At 50.4% G+C, this 16289-nt stretch overlaps 1 protein-coding gene across 1 annotated transcript in view; it reads left to right on the top strand.

Moving 5' to 3' along the window:
* The window catches only part of LOC140717617 (tyrosine-protein kinase Mer-like), an 80446-nt gene that overhangs the window by 36784 nt on the left and 27373 nt on the right, over nucleotides 1–16289 (top strand). Inside the window, exons 5-7 of the mRNA XM_073031192.1 lie at nucleotides 2806–2885; nucleotides 8776–8871; nucleotides 11093–11173. Of these exons, the coding sequence (XP_072887293.1) occupies nucleotides 2806–2885; nucleotides 8776–8871; nucleotides 11093–11173 (257 nt within the window). The remainder of the gene's footprint in view (nucleotides 1–2805; nucleotides 2886–8775; nucleotides 8872–11092; nucleotides 11174–16289) is intronic.

Raw genomic sequence — 16289 nt, 5'->3', positions numbered from 1 at the left:
CCGAGTCTGACCGTGGAACGATTGTTGGTGCCAGATGGGGTGGCTTGAGGATCTCAGAAACTGCTGATCTCCTGCGATTTTCGCGCTCAACGGTCACTAGTGCAGGGTTTCCCAGCCTGGTGTACATGGACTTTTCAATTGCAGGTCAGGATTCATGACATAAAAATGTTGGGAACTCATGCTCTAGGGTTTACAGAGACATTTTTTCCCCTTTTTTTTTGCAAGAGAGGTCAGATGAGAACAGGCAGACTGGGTCAAGCTGACGGGAATCGACAGTGACTCGAATAACCACCCGTTACAACAGTGGTGTGCAGAAGAGCATCTCTTAAAGTAACGCACAATACGAGCCTGCGTGTCCCGTGACAGCGTTTAAAATCCTCGATCCCGGAGAGGTGTGGCCACCCAGTTGCTCAATACAGATAACTGAAACTTTGCGGAGATAGTTTTCTGAACTGCGTGCGAATCATTTTTGGAGTTGGCCAGAACACTTTTAATCTTACTGAATAACAGACTAGTTTTGAGAGGTCAAGTGATGGGCGTCCTTTGTTTACTCCTGCAAGTTGTCATATTACATAGAGCTCTACAGCGCAGTGCAGGCCCTTCGGCCCGCAATGTTGTGCTGACCTTAAAGCCTACTTTGAGATCAATCTAACCCTTCTTTCCTATATAACCCTCCATTTTCCTACCATTCATTTGCCTATCCAGGAGTTTCTTAAATGTCCCTATGTATCTTCCTCTATTACCCCCACCACTGGCAGGACGTTCCACACATCCAGCACTGTGTGAAAAATACTTACATCTGACATTCCCCCCCACCCCCGCTCACTTTCCTTCAATCGCCTTAAAATTATGCCCAAACAAGTGAAAATCTGCAGATGCTGGAAACACAAGCAACAAACGCACGCACACAATGCTGGAGGAACTCAGCAGGCCAGGCAGCATCTGTGGAAACGAGCACAGTCGACGTTTCAGGTTGTTCGAGTTGTAGCAAGACTATCGTCACTCAGGGCGTCACGGTAGTGGTTAACGTGTAAAGCTTCACAGTATCGGCGACCCGGGTTCAATTCCCGTCGCTGCCTGCGAGCAGTTTGTACGTTCTTCCCGTGACCGCGTGGGTTTCCTCCGGGTGCTCGGGTTTCCTCCCAAAGACCAAAGACGTACCGGCTGGTGGGTTAATTGGTCATTGTAAATTGCCCCATGATTAGGCTAGGGTTAAATGGGGGGTGGTTTGCTCAGCAGAGAGTGCGAAGGGCTGGAAAGGCCTATTTTATGCTGTATCCCAATAAATAAATACATTTTACCCCACAGTAAAGACCAGCAACCCATTTATCCTCATTACTATTTGCTCCAGCAGTAAGCTAACTTTGTAGCTTAGACGAGGACACCAGTTCCTTTGTCCGGCTCCATTCCATATCTTTTTATCTAAAGCAGTATTCTACATTTCTATTCTCCGTAACGAGTTGGATAAGCTCGTACCTCCTTGCAAATTGCTCGCACACTCACCTCCTTGCAAATTGCTCGCACAATCATCTCCTTTCAAATTGCTTGCACACTCACCTCCTTACGAATCTCTCACACACTCATTTCCCGGCACATTGCTTGCACACTCCTCTCCTTTCAAATCACTCGCACACTCACATCCTTACAAATTGCTCACACACTCATCTCCTTACAAATCACTTGCACACTCACCTCCTTCCAAATCACTTGCACACTCACCTCCTTCCAAATCACGTGCACACGTGTTTCCTTTCAAATCAATTGCACACTAATCTCCTCACAAATCGCTCACACACTCATCTCCTTACACATCACTTGCACGCTCATCTCCTTTCAAATCGCTTGCTGACTCATCTCTTTGCAAATGTGCCGCACGCCCATCTCCTTACACATCGCTTGCACACTCACCTCCTTACACATCACTTGCACACTCATCTCCTTGCACACCACTTACACACTTATCTCCTTACACACCACTTGCACACTCATCTCCTTACACATCACTTGCATACTCATCTCCTTTCAAATTGCCTGCTCACTCATCTCTTTGCAAGTGTGTCGCACACCCATCTCCTTACAAATCGCATGCACACTCACCTCCTTACAAATCTCTTGCACACCCATCTGTATCCCTTTTCAGGCTCCCTGTTCAAAGAGAATTTCATTGGTTCCGTTTAACATCAGAGAATGTATCCCATCTGAAATTCTTACTCTCCGCAGACGTCCGCAAAACGAAAGCAAAAGCCCCAGAGGATGACAGGACAACATCAGAACCCCGAAGCCTCCCTCCCCCCTCCCACGCACTAGCAAAGTGTCAATCCTCCTCCCTCCCCGTCCCCCACCTGCCTGAGCCCCCGCCCACCAGCACCACCCGAGCCCCCCAAGAGACCATGGTCTAAAGTCCCATCGTAAACCACTGTTCACATCCACGGGCTCTCTCTCTCTCTCTCTCACTGACCAGGGAGAGCGCGGTATCGCCAGGGGTGACCAACAGCTCGCTGTTTCAATGTCACCATCGTCATTTTCTCGCAGGCATTTGCTGTAGCACTGGGAGATAGAAATGGGAAAAAAAACTACACACCAAGGCTGACCAACTGTGCAAATACAGGGGGGAAAAAGAGTAAATAAATAACATTGAGAACGAGAGTTGTAGGAGTCTATTGGTTGTGGAATCAGTTTAGAGTTGAGGTGAGAAAAGTTCACCTGATATTGCACAGTCAGTAGAATTTGGCTACAACACCCTGCTTAGCTGTCAGATGTCACTTAGGAGAGGGCAATTCAGTAAGTTGTTCTTCTTTTTCCCAGGGGAAAAGCAGGGAACGGATTGCAGCTGCTTCAGCTCGATACAGCAAGAACCTTTCGGAAGCCAACGAAAGCGTCCCAGTGTGAGTATCTTGACCTTGCCGGCTGCTCGTCCCCTGGCGGTGCTTCGAATTTCCTTTGACGCTCCTTCCCGTTCTCCCATGGGGCACTCTCCTCTCCAACTGGATTCCTTCTTCTTCAGCCCTTTTCCTTTTTGGCCTATCACCTCCCTGCTTCTGACTTCACCCCCGCCCACCCACCTTCCCCTTCACCTATCTTCACCTAGCACCTTCTTCCCTCTTCCCCCAACCTTCTTCCCTCTTCCTTTCCAGTCCCGATGAAGCGTTGCGTCCTGAAATGTCGACTCTTTATTCCTCTCCGTAGATGCTGCCTGACCTGCTGAGTTTTCCACCATTTTGTGTGTGCTACTCTGGGTTTCCAGCATCTGTGTGATCCCTTGTGTTTAAGTATTTGTGCAAGGATACCTTAAATACGTGTTCAGTTGTGGCCATCATATTTATGAAAGGATATGCCAACACTGGAGGAAGTCTGGAAAAGATTCGCAGGACTGATTCCAGGGATGTTATGTTCTATCATAAACTGTCAAAGCGCTCGGATATGGCCCAAGTGCAGAGAGAGAGAGAGAGAGAGAGAGACTGAAGGGTTCACAGACTTTAATGAGAATGGGTGCAGAATTTAAAGGAAAAGAAAACCAATAAATGCAAGGCCATTAACTGGAACCTTGGAGGTGCAGCTGAGGAAGGATTTCAAAGCTTGCAGAGGGATCTGGACCAGCTGGAAAAACGGGCTGACAAATGGCAGATGGAGTTTAATACAGACAAGTGGGAGGTATTGCACTTTGGAAGGAAAAACCAAGGTAGAACATACAGGGTAAACGGTAGGACACTGAGGAGTGCAGTAGAACAGAGGGATCTGGGAATACAGATACAAAATTCACTAAAAGTGGTGTCACAGGTAGATAGGGTCGTAAAGAGAGCTTTTGGTACATTGGCCTTTATAAGTCAAAGTATTGAGTATAAGAGTTGGAATGTTATGGTGAGGTTGTGTAAGGAATTGGTGAGGCCGAATTTGGAGTATTGTGTGCAGTTTTGGTCACCGAATTACAGGAAAGATATTAATAATTACGAAAAAGTGCAGAGAAGGTTACAAGGATGTTGCCAGGACTTGAGAAACTGAGTTACAGAGAAAGGTTGAATAGGTTAGGACTTTATTCCCTGGAGGGTAGAAGAATGCGGGGAGATTTGATAGAGGTGTATAAAATTATGGTGGGTATAGATAGAGTGAATGCAAGCAGGCTTTTTCCACTGAGGCCAGGGGAGAAAAAAACCAGAAGACATGGGTTAAGGGTGAAGGGGGAAGAGTTTAAAGGGAACATTGGAGGGGGCTTCTTCACGCAGAGCGTGGTGGGAGTGTGGAATGAGCTGCCAGATGAAGTGGTGAATGCGGGCTCACTTTTGACATTTAAGAAAAACTTGGACAGGTACGTGGATGAGAGGGGTATGGAGGGATATGGTCCAGGTGCAGGTCAGTGGGACTAGGCAGAAAAATGGGTTGGCACAGCCAAGAAGGGCCAAAGGGCCTGTTTCTGTGCTGTAATGTTCTATGGTTCTTCTATAGTTCTAGAATTCTCAAAGTTCAAAGTAAACTTTATTATCAGAGAACATTTATGTCACCACATAAAACCCTGAGATTCATTTTCCTGCGGGCATCCTCAGCAAATCTATAGAATAGCAACTGTAAACAGGATCAGTGAAAGATCAGCCAGAGTGCAGAAGACAACAAACTGTGCAAATGCAAATATAAAAAAATAGCAATAAATAACGAGAACACGAGATAAAGAGTCCTTAAAGTGAGATCATTGGTTGTGGGAACTTCTCAATGGATGGGCAAGTGAGTGGAGTTATCCCCTTTTGTTCAAGGAGGTTGAGGGGTGGCAACTGTTCCTGAACCTGGTGGTGTGAGTCCTGAGGCTCCTGTACCTTCTACCTGATGGTTGAGGGGTGGTAACTGTTCCTGAACCTGGTGGTGCGAGTCCTGAGGCTCCTGTACCTTCTACCTGATGGTTGAGGGGTGGTAACTGTTCCTGAACCTGGTGGTGCGAGTCCTGAGGCTCCTGTACCTTCTACCTGATGGTTGAGGGGTAGTAACTGTTCCTGAACCTGGTGGTGCGAGTCCTGAGGCTCCTGTACCTTCTACCTGATGGCAGCAGCAAGAAAAGACCATGACCTGGGTGGCCAAATCAAGTCAAGTCAAGTTTATTGGCACTTAACTATATACATGTATATAATGTATACTAAATGTATATGTAAATGCATAATGGATGTGCTGAACCAGGGTGTGAAGCACAGCGTTACACATAACACACGATAACATGAAAGTAAAGGTGAATCATGTATAAATAAGCAAACCAAAGTGCATAAATTAAATATTGTCAGGTACAGAACAGATTAACCAGTGACACTTGGAATGCGATACGGCAGGGAGTTCAGAAGCCTGACAGCCTGAGGGAAGAAACTGTTTCCCATCCTGACCGTTCCTGTCTTTATGCATCGGAGTCTCCTGCCTGATGGTAGAAAGTCAAAGAGGATGCTGGATGGACGGGTGGGATCGTGGATAATACTAAGGGCCCTGCGTACGCAGCGCTCCTGATAAACGTCCCCGATGGACGGTAGGGAGACCCCTACGATCCTCTCGGCCATTCTCACAGTCCTTTGTAGGGACTTCCGGTCCGATGCTCGGCTGCTCCCAGACCAGAAGGAGATGCAGCTTGTCAGGATGCTCTCAGTGGTGCTCCTGTAAAGCACAGTTAAGATTGGGGGTGGGGAGCCTCGCTTTCCTCAATCTCCTGAGGAATTGGAGGCGCTGCTGTGCCTTCTCATTCAGGGAGGTGATATTGAGGGGCCAGCTGAGGTCACCGTGATGTGAACTCCCGGGAACTTGGTGTGCTGAACTCTCTCTATAGAGGAGCCATGTATTCGTAGAGGGGGATGGTTTGTCTGCACCTTCCTGAAGTCCACAGTGATTTCCTTGGTCTTCTCCACGTTCAGGCTTAGGTCGTTCTTCCCACCCCGGTCCACCCGCCGCTCCACTCCCTCTCCATACTCCGTCTCGTCAACGTTCTCGATAAGGCCAACCACTGTTGTGTCGTCCGCAGACTTGACGACACGGTTTGAGCTGGATCCCGCGACACAGTCGTGCGTCGGCAGCGGGCTGAGCACACAGCCTCGCGGAGCGCCAGCGCTCAGCGTAATGGGACCAGAGACATTGCTGTTAAGAAGTCCGTTATCCAGTTGCAGAGCTGAGGATCTCTGGTGATGGATGCTGCTTTCCTGTGACAGCGTTTCATGTAGATGTGCTCAGTGCTTGGGAGGGCTTTACCCGCGATGTACTGGGCTGAATCCGCTACCTTTTGTAGGATTTTACATTCAAAGTCATTAATGTTCCCATACCTGGCCGTGATACACTACACATCTGTAGAAGTTTGTCAAAGTTTTTAATGTTAAGCTGAAAGTGGATTGCAAATGCCGCAGATGGAAACAATAACTAAATACCTAATGCGTCTTGCTCCTTGACACCATCTGTCAAAACGGTAGTCCTCTTTCCCGGACGAGGGTAAGCAGGGATCGTAAATGTTGCTGCGCTTTTGGTCAAGTCTCGACAAGGCTAGGATGAAAAGTAGGGAGTTAAATGCCGCCATGATGAAACTGTAATCAGCTGGAGCGTGCAAACTCATGAGTGTGATTGCGCAGCACGCCAGCGAGGGTGCGGAGATCCCGCGCAGAGTCCGTCGTTGTGACATAAACAGCTAAGGAAGAAGTCTCACATTCTTACAAGTTTGTAAGGGTTGGGGTTGACTTTACTGAGAAACGTAAGATCCTAACACGATAGATGTTGAGAAGAAATGGCAGATGCTGGAATCTAGAGTGACACTCGAAAAGCTGGAGATCAGCTGAGAAAATGGCGGTGCGACGGCAGCGAGCAGCGGCCACTCCGGGATGAATATCTGTCATCTGTCGAGCAGGAAGCCGTGCACAATCCTGATTTGATGGGGACGGAGGAACATCTGGTGAAACTTCTGAAATGCCTGTTTCGCTGCCACTGCTACTGTGCAATCAGAAAAATCTCCAGAGAGGAAGGCCCCGAATCCTCAGCTTTGCCTGTTGCTTGGCGGCCGGGGCCAGGGTCGAAGCGCTCGGCAGAGACGGTGCTCGGCGCTCGGTGTCGGAGGGTTGGTCAGAGTCTCGAAGTTTTTCGGATGGACCCAGAGTTGGCTGTGGTTGGATGCTTCCAGAGGCTGCATCGGGAAGCTTTGCAGTGCTGGAGATTCATGGCAGGAAGAGTTTTTCTTCCTTCTACCGTCTGCATGAGATGATGGGCTATCGAAGACTTTGAGACTTTTTATTACCATGTCCATGGTCTGCCCTTATCAAATTATGGTATTGCTTTGCACTGTTGTAACTATATGTTATAATTATGTGGTTTTTGTAAGTTAGTCTTGGTCTGTCTTGTATCATACTGGAGGAACGTTGTATCATTTCTTAATGTATGCATTACTAAATGACAATAAACGAGGACTGAGTGTCCTCATAATCTAAGTCTCAGTGGGTCAGGCAGCATCTGTGGAGGGGAAGTGGATAATCAACGTTTCCGGTCGAGAGTGTTCAACTTGTCTGAAGACCCTGGACCCAAAACATAGCCTGTCCGTTTCCCTCCATAGCCGCTGCCTGGCCTGCTGAGTTCCCGCAGCTTCGTAGATGTTGAAATATTTCCACCAATGGGAGAGAGTCAAAACGGGAGATGTACACTCATTGGTACGCCTGCTCGTTAGTGCAGATATCCAATCAGCCAATCACGTGGTAGCAACTCAGCGCATAAAAGCATGCCGTTCACGGTCAAGAGGTTCAGTTGTTGTTCAGAGCGAACATCAGAATGGGGAAGAAATGTGATCTAGGTGACTTTGACCGCGGAATGATTGTTGGTGCCAGATGGGGTGGTTTGAGTACCTCAGAGTCCGCTGGTCTCCCGGCGTTTTCACACACAACAGCTTACAGGGCAAACGGACCGAAAGCCCCCAGTGAGAGGCAGTTACGTGGGTGAAAATGCCTTGTTCATGGGAGAGGCCAGACTGGTTCAAGCTGACAGGGACCCAAGGCAGCAGTAACTCAAATAACGATGCGTTGCACAAGAGGTGTGCAGAAGAGCATCACTGAACGGATAACTCACCAAACCTTGACCACAACTCCACTCCCGTACCTAACAAAGTGGTTACCGAGGTGCTGTTTATAAGGGGCCTGGCACTTGAAACAGCCATGCCTCGGAGTTTTTCCTCACAGAGGGGGGGTGGACGCCTGGCATTCCCTGCCCCCAAATGGTTCTCCAGGCAAGATCGCCGAATGGATTTAAAGAAGAGGTATGTTCTTGGAAGTTTGGGGGGGGCTGGGGATTGAGGATTACGTGAAGATTAGATTTATTTTTTTCTTGAGTACTTCGAAACAAGAATTCTCTGCCACGGGAAACAGCGAAGGGATAAGGGGGTATGGAGAGAAAGCAGGTACAGGGTTCTGAGTTGGATGATCAGCCATGATCATACTGAATGGCGGTGCAGGCTCGAGGGGCCGAATGGCCTACTCCTGCACCTATTTTCTATGTTGCTATGAAACAGTCAATGAAGTGTTTTCTTTGCGTCAACTACCAACACAGTCTGAGGATTTTCTGGGGGGCGGCCTTCAAGGCAGGCCTGTTTCTGGCACCAACGTGGCCTGCCCACAAATCTCTGAGGATCCGCGGTCAGGTTGAATGGTGGGTCAGGTCGGAGGGGGCCGACTCCTTTGCCTCGCGTGCTTGCGTTTCTTGCCTCCTTCTCTCGCCCTTCCTTGTGTGCTACCTCCACTCCTCCCCCCCCCCCACAGCAAAGCTCACCTCCCCTCTGACCGGACCCTGCTCTGTTTCCAGTGAAGTTCTTGGGAATCAGCAGCTCTCTCAGACGCAACCTGGAGAAGGCGATGGTGGAGCGGCGTTCCCTGTCCCTGGCCCAGCTTCTTGGTACAGGTAGGCGAGGAGAGGCGCAAAGTTGTATTGTGTAGCTTGGGGGGGGGGCATCCCACCCTGCCCCTCCCTCTCCTTCCGTCTCCCCGTCTCCCCCTCCGTCTCCCCCCTCATGAGTCCTGATACAGGGCCAACGCAGTCTGAGAATTGTGCGGGGCGGGGGCAGCCCGCAAGGGTTCAAAGGTCCACTCATTATCAAAGTATGCAACACACAACCCTGAGACTCGTCTTCTCCAGATAGTCGCGGGACAATGAAAAGCCGCGGAAGTCGCTCGAAGGGAAAACGTGAAGCCCCCACCCCCCGCACAAAAGAAAAAGAATGGCGACACGACTGTCGATCCCCAAACCCCGCCTCCACCCACATGGGGGAGAAAGACACAACCCTCTGGCCCTAACCGTACGTCTTTGGACCGTGAGAGGAACCCAGAGCACCCGGAGGAAACCCATGCAGTTATGGGGAGAGCGTACAACCTCCTTACGGACAAAGGAGAGAATTGAACCCAGATCAGTGATCTTTGACGCTGTAAAGTGATTTGCATTAACGGCTAAGCCACCACCCCCTTGTGGAGTGATCACCAGTGGGCCCTCTCATTCACCCTATCCCTTGTGCGTGTGCGTTGCTTTGATTTCCCCAGTTATCCTCTATCCCCAGCAGCACTGATAACCCGAATCAGAATTTGAGGCACCGCCTTTTGAAAATATCCACTGAGATAGGGAGGCTAGTTTCCAGGAGGGAGCTGGCTGAGTTTACGACCCTCTGCAGCATTTTCCTATCCCGTACAGAGGCCGCCCGCCATACCGGACTGGATGCGGGCAGTCAGGACGCTGCTCACGGAATAGCCGTAGAAATTTGTGGAAGTCTTTGGTGGCGTACCAAAGCTCCTCGAAAACCCCTAATGAAATGGCCTCTGGTGTGACTTCTCTGTAATGGGATCAGTATGTTGGGCTCAGGGTAGATCTCTGGGAACTTGGAGTGGCCTGCCTTTTCCACTGCTGGTGCCTCCACCTGAACCGGTAGCTGTTTAACGCTCTGGCCAGGTCCACGTCCTACCGCTACGGCGCTGTGTCCCTGCCAGAGCTTCCGATCCTCCCCGTCCTCAGTCTTTCCGGCTCACTTCGCCGCTGGCCGTAACAAACCTTCTCGAGGGGCCACGTCCCTTGGTACTATTCCAGGCATTGGGCGGGCGGTCTGTTACACACTCCGTAACGGGTTAAAAAGGACCAGCAGACCTGGAGTCTGAGTCGTCCGTTATAAACACTATTTTATACTAACTATGTAATAAAGTAATATAAAACAAGATAAGGCAAACAGGTTAGCAGAGTTTATGCAATTATAAATGAGTAAATAAAGTTCCCAAACTTCTTCAAGCTAACGATACAGTCTTACGGTGGCATAGGTATGAGGTCAGTTCAGTTCTGGATATTGAATTGAAGTAGGTTGAAGAGAGAGGGAGATGTTTTGCCTTCCCAGTGCCGCCGAATCTTTCACGTCGTCCTCCTGCTCCTGAAACTTATTGAAGTCACCGACTGTGACCACACGAAAGAGAGAAGGCTGGTTTTTCCAGGTTGTGGCGAACTACGTATACCTGTCTGGACATGCCCCCCCCGCTGACTGCTCCTGTGGCTCCTCCCACAGACCCCTGTATAAAGGCGGTTGGAGACACTGCTCCTCCCTCGGTCTCCGAGATGCCGTGCTCCGTTTTGCTGCTAATAAAAGCCGATCGTTCGCCTCCCGTCTCCAAGAGTTATTGATGGTGCGTCACGGGTAAAGCTGTCAACCCAGGCCAGGGTTAAGCACACCGATAGCTGCCCACCGCTTTGTCTACACCGTGAGCGAAAAACCCCCACCCTTGTCGTGGGCGCACAAAGCTCAAACAGTGTCCGTGTCTTCCTTGTCTCTGGTGTGTCTGATTACAAAGCCGGTTGACCTTGTATCTGCTCCACCACTGCCGTCCATCACATAGTTCCGCCTTGCCGTTTCCAAGGCAGCTCTCGGGCTGTCGTTGCTCCCTCTCTCTCTCTCTCTCTCTCTGAAATAGTGCACCCGTTCTTCCGCTCTCTCTCTCTTTTTTAAAGAAACAGTCCATATTTAATAATCCTTCAGATCTCGTCACAGGTCAAATAAAAAGGTTCTAACCTCCGGGGAGTAAAAGGAGGAATTTATATTTACTAGTCTGGCGACAGGTGCCCTGACATCTGTTCACTTCGTCACCCTGACTTCTAGGAGAGTTCGGCTCCGTGTACCGCGGGACGCTCACGCAAGCCGGGGGCCCCAGCTTGAGTGTGGCGGTGAAGACGATGAAACGTAAGTCCCAGCTTTGCGGGGTCAAGTCTTAACGGGCGCGGCCGGTGACCGCTGTAACGGGACCGAGATCTAAATCGGCAGCAGGGTTGCGTGGCGGGTTCAATTCCCGCCGCGGCCCGCGGGGAGTTTGCACGCTCTCCCCTGCGTACAGTCCAGTACTTTAATTGGCCACGTGGGTGAAGTTGAGCGGTGCGGGCTCGTTGGGTCAGAGGGGTCCAGTACTTATCAAATTGCCCAGACTGAGAACATTTAATCCTTTGTTGGCCAACTATAGAAAAGTTAGAACTTAAACGTGGCATTAAAGAAACTTTTTTTTTGAACTAATCACACCTTCCAGCACTTATGTGGAACGCAGAGAAGTACAGCAAAGGACCAGGCCCTCCAGCCATAAGACATAGGAACAAAATCAGGCCATTCAGCCCATCGAGCCTGCCCCACCATTCCATCATGGCTGATTTACTATCCCTCTCAGCCCCCTTCTTCCCATAAGGTTTGCCGCCATTACCAATCAGCCTCCGTTTTAGATGTATCCAGTGACTTGGCCTCCACAGCCGTTCGTGGCAATGGGTTCCAGAGGTTCACCATCCCCGTTGCTAAAGGAATTCCTCCTCACCTCATTTCTCAATGGATGCCGCTCGAATCTGAGGCTGTGCCCCCACTGATCCTCGACTCCCCACTATAGGAAACGTTCTGTCCGTGCCCTCTCCGTCTGGGCCTTTCTATATTCAATAGGTTTGGGTGATAACCCCCCCCCCCCCCACCCTCGGTCTTCTGAGCCCCAGAGTGTACAGGCCCAGATCCGTCGAAAGCTCCTCACGCATTAACCCCTTTCATTCCGGGGATCAGTCTCGTGTAACCTCCTCCGGACCCTCTCCAGTGCCCGCACATCCTTTCTCAGGTAGGGGGCCCAAATCTGCTCGCAGTACTCCCAAGTGCGGTCCGACCACAGTGTCTGTGCTGGACACGACGCCAGATTGAACTGAACGTCCTCTGTCGCGACATGACCCGCGTTCCTCTGTTCTCTGCATACTTGCGAGTTTGTCTAGCAACCTCATCAATAAAACTGTCATATCTGCCTCCGCCAAACGTTCAAAGTGAAATTTATTATCGGAGTGCATACACGCCACCGAGAACAGCCGTGAGATTCTTCTTCCTGGGGGCATACATAGAAACATAGAAAACCTACACAATACAGGCCCTTTTGCCCACAATGCTGTGCCAAACATGAACCTAGCTTAGAACTACCTAGGCTTTACCCATAGCCCTCTATTTTTCTAAGCTCCATGTAGCCATCCAGGAGTCTTTTAAAAGACCCTATCGTATCCACCTCTACCGCTGCTGGCAGCCCATTCCACGCACTCACCACTCTGCGTAAAAAACAGAGGACCTGTCCTGGACCCATCTTATAAATATAATTACAAAGAAAGGTGGGTTGTTGGTTGGGCCGGGAGGGCCCGTTCCCCTCCCCCCACCCCCGCCTGCTGTATCTCTAAATATAAGCAAACAAGCTAGCTTATATACCAAGAAGACCCCTCCGTTCTACAACACCCCTCAGGGCTCTACCGTTCACTGTGAATTGTCCTAACTTCATCTGATTTTCCAAACTGCAGAACTTCACACTGGTCTGAACTAAACCCCCATGATCTCCCTGTACCTGTACCTCTGTACCTTCTTCCAAGCACCTTAAAACTGTGCCCTCTCAGTCCTGGGGAAAAGCCTCTGACTATCCACACGATCAATGCCTCTCATCATCTTGTACACCTCTATCAGGTCACCTCTCATCCTCCGTCGCTCCAACGAGAAAAGGCCGAGTTCACTCAACCTATTCTCATAAGGCATGCTCCCCAATCCAGGCAACATCCTTGTAAATCTCCTCTGCACCCTTTCTATGGCTTCCACATCCTTCCTGTAGTGAGGCGACCAGTACTGAGCACAGTACTCCAAGTGGGGTCTGACCAGGGTCCTACTTAGCAAATCTATAAAATAGTCACTGTAAACAGCATCAATAAACAACAAACTGTGCAATTTAAATATCAACAATAAATAATGAGTATGGACTAGCAAGGTAACAGAGTCCTGAAATGAGTGTAGCTGTCCCCTTTTGTTCAAGAGCTTGATGGTTGAGGGGTAGTAACCGTTCTTGAACCTGGTGGTGCGAGTCCTGAGGCTCCTGTACCTTCTACCTGATGGTTGAGGGGTGGCAACTGTTCCTGAACCTGGTGGTGCGAGTCCTGAGGCTCCTGTACCTTCTACCTGATGGTTGAGGGGTGGTAACTGTTCCTGAATCTGGTGGTGCGAGTCCTGAGGCTCCTGTACCTTCTACCTGATGGTTGAGGGGTAGTAACTGTTCCTGAACCTGGTGGTGCGAGTCCTGAGGCTCCTGTACCTTCTACCTGATGGTTGAGGGGTGGTAACTGTTCCTGAACCTGGTGGTGCGAGTCCTGAGGCTCCTGTACCTTCTACCTGATGGTTGAGGGGTGGTAACTGTTCCTGAACCTGGTGGTGCGAGTCCTGAGGCTCCTGTACCTTCTACCTGATGACAGCAGCGAGAAGAGAGCACGGCCTGGGTGGTGGGGGTCTCTGGAGAAGAGAGCACGGCCTGGGTGGTGGGGGTCTCTGATGATGGGTGCTGCTTTCCTACGACAGTGTTTCCTGTCAATGTGTTCAATGGTGGTGATGGACTGGGCTGAATCCATCAAATTTTGTAGGATTTTCCAATCAAGGGCATTGGTGTTCCCATGCCAGGCTGTGATGCAGCCAGTCGGCACACTTTCCACCGCACATCTATAAAAGTTTGTCAAAGTTCTTGATGACGTGCCGAATCTCCGCAGAGTCCTGAAGAAGTTGATGCTTTCTTTGCAATTATATTTATAAGATGGGTCCAGGACAGGCCCTCTGAGATAGTGACACCCAGGAATTTAAAGAAAAGTTTGGATAGGTGCATGGATGGTCGGGGTATGGAGGGTATGGTCCCGGGGCAGGTCGATGCGGGGGGGGGGGGGGGTCAGCAGTTTAAATGGTTTGTCATGGACTAGATGGGCTGAAGGGCCTGTTTCTGTATGTACTTTTTTTAAGACTATGTGGTTCACCGGGTTATCTGGTTCCTGCACACTTGGCACGTCCCCAATTCCCACGCTCCATTTAAAGTTAGCCGGTTCACTGAGAGGTGTGTGTAAAATACGAGGGGTGGTCGGTAAGTTTGCGGCCTAAGGCAGAACGGGTCAATTTTAGAAAACCTAGCGCGCCGCCCCGCACCCAGACGTGGCCACCTGTCCCGCCATCCACAGCTACCCTTCCCGCTGACGACCACGCAGGCTGCCTTCGATCAGCGTGAGGACTTCAATCATGCCGCCCCGCATTTCAAAGTCGCGGACATCACGGGAACCCGTCTTCCCCTTCGTGAACTCCGTCTGCACCTCTCACGGCATAATCAAAGACCCCTCCCACCCCAAACGTCCCCTCTTCTCCTTCCCAACAGGCTGAAGATACAAAAGCCTGAAAGAATGTACCATCAGGCTGAAAGATGGCTTCCAACCTGCTGATCTATTGGCCAGTAAACAGTTCCTTAGTACAACAAGATGGACACTTGACCGCAATCCGCTTCAATACTTCGTTATAACACTGCTTCTTGTTCTTAGACCATAAGATACAGGAGCAGAATTAGGCCATTCAGCCCATCGAGTCTGCTCCGCCATTTCATCATGGCTGATCCATTTTTCCATCTCAGCCCCCAATCTCCTGCCTTCTCCCCGTAACCCTTCACGTCCCGGCCAGTTGAGAGTCCATCAACCCCTGCCTTAAAGACTTGGCCTCCACAGCCGCCCGAGGCAAAGAGTTCCACCGCCTTCACTGCCCTTTCTCCGTAACCGTCAGGCTTCGTTCTGCTCTGCCTCAAGGCGCCGCTGTCATGGGTCAACAGAACGTAGTTCGAATCCGGCTGGCTCTCCCGCGCGCTTTCCATCCGCGTCGAATTTAAAGAAAAGCAGGGAAGAAAGCTGAGGTAGTAACAATGGAATACGAGACACGTTTCTCGTGCACCTCGGTATGTGTAACAGCAACAAGCAAATTCTCCAATTTAAGTTCAACTTTTTAGTGTCGTCCTACATCACACGTTGGTTACAGCAAGACTGAAGGCCATTCAGCCCGCTGAGACTGTACTATCTCTCTGTGGGAGGAGCTCGCCTCACCCCACTCCCCTCCACCTTCACCCCCTCAGAGCATGACAAACCCTTTCTTCCCGTCCACTGATCCAGCTTTCTTTCAAATGTCACAATTCCTCACTCTCTCCTGGTACCTGACCTTCCCCAGTCCAGGCAATATCCCGGGTTGTCACCTCTGCATCTTCTCCAGATCTGCATCCCTTCCTCTAGCACGGCGACCAGAACTTCACGTCGATTTATACAGGCATCCATTAGTCTCGTGAGACCATGGATTTACGCCTTGGAAGGATTCCAGGGCGCAGGCCTGGGCAGGGTTGTATGGGAGACCGGCAGTTGCCCATCCCCTCTCCACGCCACCGATGTTGTCCAAGGGAAGGGCACTAGGACCCAAGCAGCTTGGCACCGGTGTCGTCGCAGAGCAATGTTAAGTGCCTTGCTCAAGGAATAACACGCTGCCTCAGCTGAGGCTCGAACCAGTGACCTTCAGATCACTAGGACCCAAGCAGCTTGGCACCGGTGTCGTCGCAGAGCAATGTGTGGTTAAGTGCCTTGCTCAAGGACACAACACGCTGCCTCAGCTGAGGCTCGAACCAGTGACCTTCAGATCACTAGGCCGATGCCTTATCCAGTAGGCCACGCGCCATGCTGTTCAAGATGGCCCCTAAAGTTGGAGCATCACCTCCCTAGTTCTGTATTCAGTGCCCTGACTACTTGAAGGCCGACAGGCCTTGCTGAAGACATTATTTGCCTGTTACTGCTTCCAAGGAAGAAGGGTTTATGAAGCCCCTAGGATCTCCGGGAAGCAGATAGATCCCTTGAGACACGAGAAGACCTGCAGATGCTGGAAATCCAGAGTAGCACACACACACACACAACGCTGGAGGAGCTCAGCAGGTCAGGCAGCGTCTGCGGAGGGGAGTGAACAGTCAACCCCTTTCTGGGCTGAAACTCGTGAA

The sequence above is a fragment of the Hemitrygon akajei genome, chromosome 28 (genome assembly GCF_048418815.1).
Source record: "Hemitrygon akajei chromosome 28, sHemAka1.3, whole genome shotgun sequence".
NCBI lineage: Eukaryota > Metazoa > Chordata > Chondrichthyes > Myliobatiformes > Dasyatidae > Hemitrygon > Hemitrygon akajei.
Note: the sequence above shows the minus strand (reverse complement) of the source record. Positions and strands in the feature narration are given on the sequence as shown.